The 4,750-nt window shown below is 28.9% G+C and overlaps 1 protein-coding gene across 1 annotated transcript; it reads right to left on the bottom strand.

The window, feature by feature from the left end:
* Positions 1-735: 735 nt before the first annotated feature.
* On the bottom strand, positions 736-3,422 carry LOC106677734 (larval cuticle protein A2B). Its single transcript, XM_014415824.1, has 2 exons — positions 3,363-3,422; positions 736-1,162 (listed from the first exon to the last, which is right to left on the bottom strand). The coding sequence occupies exons 1-2, from the start codon at positions 3,372-3,374 to the stop codon at positions 791-793; spliced, it is 384 nt and encodes a 127-aa protein (XP_014271310.1). The 5' UTR covers positions 3,375-3,422; the 3' UTR covers positions 736-790.
* Between the last annotated feature and the right edge of the window lie 1,328 nt (positions 3,423-4,750).

Here is a 4,750-nt window from a genome sequence, read left to right as displayed (position 1 = left end):
TCTCTCTCTCTCTCTCTCTCTCTCTCTCTCTCCCCTTTAATCTCTGGCTCTCGCTCACACTCAGTAACTATTCTCGGACAAGGTTTAATGTTACAAATTAGGAGATATATAGCTTTTGTAAGCCATTACCAATATTGATATGAACAGTATTAAAATAAATGATACATAAATTTCATTAAACAGAACCTTCTGTTCACCCCTCATACAGAGTTCCACCAATGCTCAGATAGAAGAACGTCATGTATCTATACCTGTTTAAACATTACCAAGACAAATCTTATCCTATATAGTAGAAACATGTATTGATCTGCATTAATAAATATGAGACATTTAGAACGATTTTCAAGCTCCCAACCCTTTATGGTTTGAGGGTACAAGACTGCAGTTCATTTTACTAAAAACAGATTTTTTTTTATAGGTCAAGTGCTTAGTCGACCGATATATTTGCAATATAGATGGTATTATGTTCTTAAAGGCATTAAATACCAACAGGGTGCGGTCATTGTTGTTAACTAAATTAGTCAATATTGGATTTTCTGTTCGTACTAAGTGAGTTAGGAGAATTCTTGCATCATACACTCATTTGTTTGGTACTAATTAGCTGTCCAATCAAGAAATTAAATCTGGACATCTAACTTTAAAAAATTAATTAGATAAATGTTTTTAAAAGAGGTAATTAACTATAATTGTGAAAAATAATTGTTTGATAAACGGTGAAATGATGGATATAAGAAATTGGAATTTAGAAACGAGCTATTATTTTATTAAAGTACACAACCGGATGAAGTCTTCAGTGATAGTAGCCGTGGTATGCTGGGTGAGCGACAGGCGCGTGTACAACAGGCTGGGCGCTGTAGGCGACAGGTGCAGCGGATCCGATGGCTTCCTTGCGGACGACGGCGTTGAATCCGTTGACTGGGTCAGCGGTGTAATCGACGATCCTCCTGGAGCCGTCAGCTTCAACGAGGGAGTAGCTGCCCTGAACATAATCTCCTTGCCTGGATTCGGACTGTTCCTTGGAATCTCCAGTAACACCGTCGTTGATGGAGTAGGTGTAAGAGTAGGATGGGTTAGGGTCGTAGGGTTCGACGGACTGGGGGACGGATCCTGGTCTGATGACCTGTCCGCAGGCTAAAGCTACGGCAGCGAGGAAAACGAAAACCTGAAGAATAGAGAAAATAATCAGAATCATAAAATAATAATACCACTTGCTTTAACCAAACATCATCTGGTTCGTAAGAAACTTAAGATAATCGTGATGAAAACGGTTATAATATTTATTGCTGAATTTTAAATAAATAAATCGCTCATTTACTAATTCATTTTCGCTTTACTAATTTAGTCAAAGCTTCAATCGAGTTATGAAAAGATTATAATATTCCATAAAAAAAATTGAGATATTTATAAATGATGATTTATAAGGGATTTCAAAGAATATAAAATGTCCATCTAAGGGGTATTAAGCAATAAGGCACTGCTCAACTCCACTTTCTACGGTTATCCAGTCATATTGGATTATCAGTAAAATTAAATTGATATTTTTTATGGTATTGAAATTGGGCACATCCGGCCTCGAGTTACAATAATTTTTGCTAGATTGAAGTATCTATGGTTCATTATCTGAGGATGCGCAGATCTTGATTCCCAAAAATCTCAGTCATAAATTTGAGCTACCAAAATCCATACCTACTTAGTGGTATAGTACCTTCACTTTTCGTGTACTGACCCCACAGAAAAACCTTTAACTATTGTTTAAAAAGTATGAAAAAAAAATGCTAAAATGAGGAAGTGAATAGTGAATATTTTTAAGTGAGGAAGTGAATTTTTTTTTTTTTAAATAAACAAAACCATATTTATTTATTTTATGCCGACGTTTCGACCTGATCTTCATCAGGGCTATAGAACAAAAGAGATAACAACAACATTTAGAGTAACATACAATTGAAAAGGAATAGTATACAAACAAATTTAGAATTATACAAAATATTGAATTAAATCATAAATGATAAAAAATTGATAACTGATAATTGAATAGTACAAAATTTTAATTGATTGATATTTGTGGAATTGTATAGTAGTAAATTGAAAACAGTGACAGATGAAATATAATATCATGTAGGTAAGAAGATATGTATAATATAAGATATGCAAGTAGTGTCTAAAAAATTGAAAAATTAAATAAATAAATGGAATCTACAAATTGAACATTATGACAAACAATGAAAAATAGTGAGTGGCTTATATCTGAATTACATTGTGAGTATTAACTTATATACCTATACTAAAAATATAGTATATTTTACTTCCAGAACTTGAAACATTTTAGTATTATTTTAAAAATAGAGTTATTTACTCCCTCGTAATTGAACATTCTGGAAAACAACTGGAGGAGAAATATGAAGGAGTGAGATTTAAAAAAAAATTTGAAGTACTGTAATTCCTTTTAACATAAAATAGTGCATGGAAGCAAAAACTTTCAATATTTTATAACCCGTCAATAAATAAGAGTTTAGGGAAAGATTACTTTGAAAATCTCCTTAATAAAATAAAATATCAAAATTATTTTTAAGTGAGGGAATGAAATATTATATATTATAACATAGTTTCACAAAGACCGCCTATTGCCAGAACTGAATCAAGTGACTGATGGTCTGGTTGGTGGTCTAGATTGATTCAATCCTTTCAAAAATTTAGAGTTGTACATTGAATTTATTGTATAATTTGGATAAAGAGATTTATAAAGAAAAAGTTGGTTTGAATTAAAATAGGCATCAACTGGAGACAAAATACTTTGCAAATAGCAATGAACATCTCGAAATTTTGCTTACATAAACATTATGATTTCCCATCTTGTTTTCTTAAAAAGTATTAGAAAAGAGACAGAAATAATAGGAGTTGTATATCTGTACTAAATACGAAATGTTATAAAACTCGGTGCGATTGAGAAAGCACTATTTAACAAACTAAATATAATTTAAAATAATATTATAAGATAAAAATCGTTTCTTGTACTGGTCTTATTTAAACTGTAAACTTATGGAAAACATATTATAGATTTTTATTAAATTGATTGAATATGAAAAAAACACTAGTTTTATAAAAATTTAATTAATATGTTGGACCCATAAAATTTTAAAAAATGTGATTACAAATAAAAAAAAATACAAATATGTTTTTGATAACACTCCTTATATATGAATTAGTTATGATTTTGTTCATACTAATGCTTATTAATACATACCTAAACTTAGATGTGATTGAGATTATTAATAAATGTATGTATAAAATTAAATGATTAATTTAGGATATGACTTGAAAGATTCTTCAATCAACTAGGAACTTTTTCCATGAGATATACCTACCTTGATGGCCATGTCTGATTCTGGAAGAGCTGGAAGCTACTGTGTCCCCCCTTGAACCAGAAGAATCTTATATAGAGGTGAAATTCCCCTCATTGTCCTTGGACCCTGGTCATCTTTTTTACATATTTTTTTTTTCGGCTTCTGACCTCTCATCTTGAAAATAATGGCCATATCTCAAGAGATTTGACGGGTCCAAGGCGTTCTTTACGACAAATTAAGCTGACAACTCTATGGTGAAACACAGGTATCTTTTCTACACACATATTTATTATACCTGATTATGGACTTTGAATTCACTACAAATTTTAACCTTAAACATCTAAAATAATGTTACTGAAAATTTAAGTACATGATTTCTACTATAAACAACGATCTTTTTTTGAACCTTTAGTAAATTTTGAAGTAAAAATTACTAGTTGTAAATTACTAAAGTTTTTTCTTATGATGATGATTTTACATTGTGATAGTTAATTGGAATTAATAATTACATTAATTGATATTAAGTAACTGATTAGATATTTTATGTTTTAAGCAATAATAATTTTACTTTATAAGCAAAATTATAATATTTGTACTTCATGATACCTTTTTATTTAAAAAAGATTTTACTATGTGTAATCTTAAAATAACAAGAGTTATTACATGTTTTTTTTTTAATAATTCATAATATCACTTAAAAAATTATAAATTTACTAATGGAATTGACTTAATTTAAAATCAGGGCCAAAGAGCATCTATGTATTCTTGAGGTATGGCATGTTAAATGAAACGGGACACGATGGAATAGAAAGTAATATATGATACATTATTGAAATTAGTTTTTCTAGATTAAAAATAAAATAAAATAATGTAATCTTCATTCATTTGTGACTAATATAAATATATTATATTAAAATAAAATATAAAATATTTTATACTTTTTTTGTTATCTTTTCAAAAAAAAGATAACTTTACTGCTTGTGTTTTTCTCTTATTTTGTCTTCAGGACCACTTTTCGGAAGAAAAGTGCTGTAATATATAATTGTAAACCGGTAAATTTAAATGAAATTATTTATTTATTATATATCTGGAGTCTAAAAAATAACTTATACTATCTAAATAATGCCTCTTATAAATACGATTTCTAATTCATAGTTATTTACCTAAAAGTGTTAAACTACTTATTATATTACAGCACTTTTCTTCCGAAAAGTGGTCCTGTAATATATAATTGTAAATCCGTAAATTTAAATGAAATTATTTATTTATTATATATCTGGAGTCTAAAAAAAAAATAATACTATCTAAATAATGCCTCTTATAAATACGATTTCTAATTCATAGTTATTTACCTAAAAGTGTTAAACTACTTGGTTTAGCAGTAACTGAATAAAAACTAATTTCCCTTG

Source organism: Halyomorpha halys, unplaced genomic scaffold (genome assembly GCF_000696795.3).
Source record: "Halyomorpha halys isolate HHAL.00 unplaced genomic scaffold, Hhal_1.1 Scaffold107.1, whole genome shotgun sequence".
Classification (NCBI taxonomy): Eukaryota; Metazoa; Arthropoda; class Insecta; order Hemiptera; family Pentatomidae; genus Halyomorpha; species Halyomorpha halys.
Note: the sequence above shows the minus strand (reverse complement) of the source record. Positions and strands in the feature narration are given on the sequence as shown.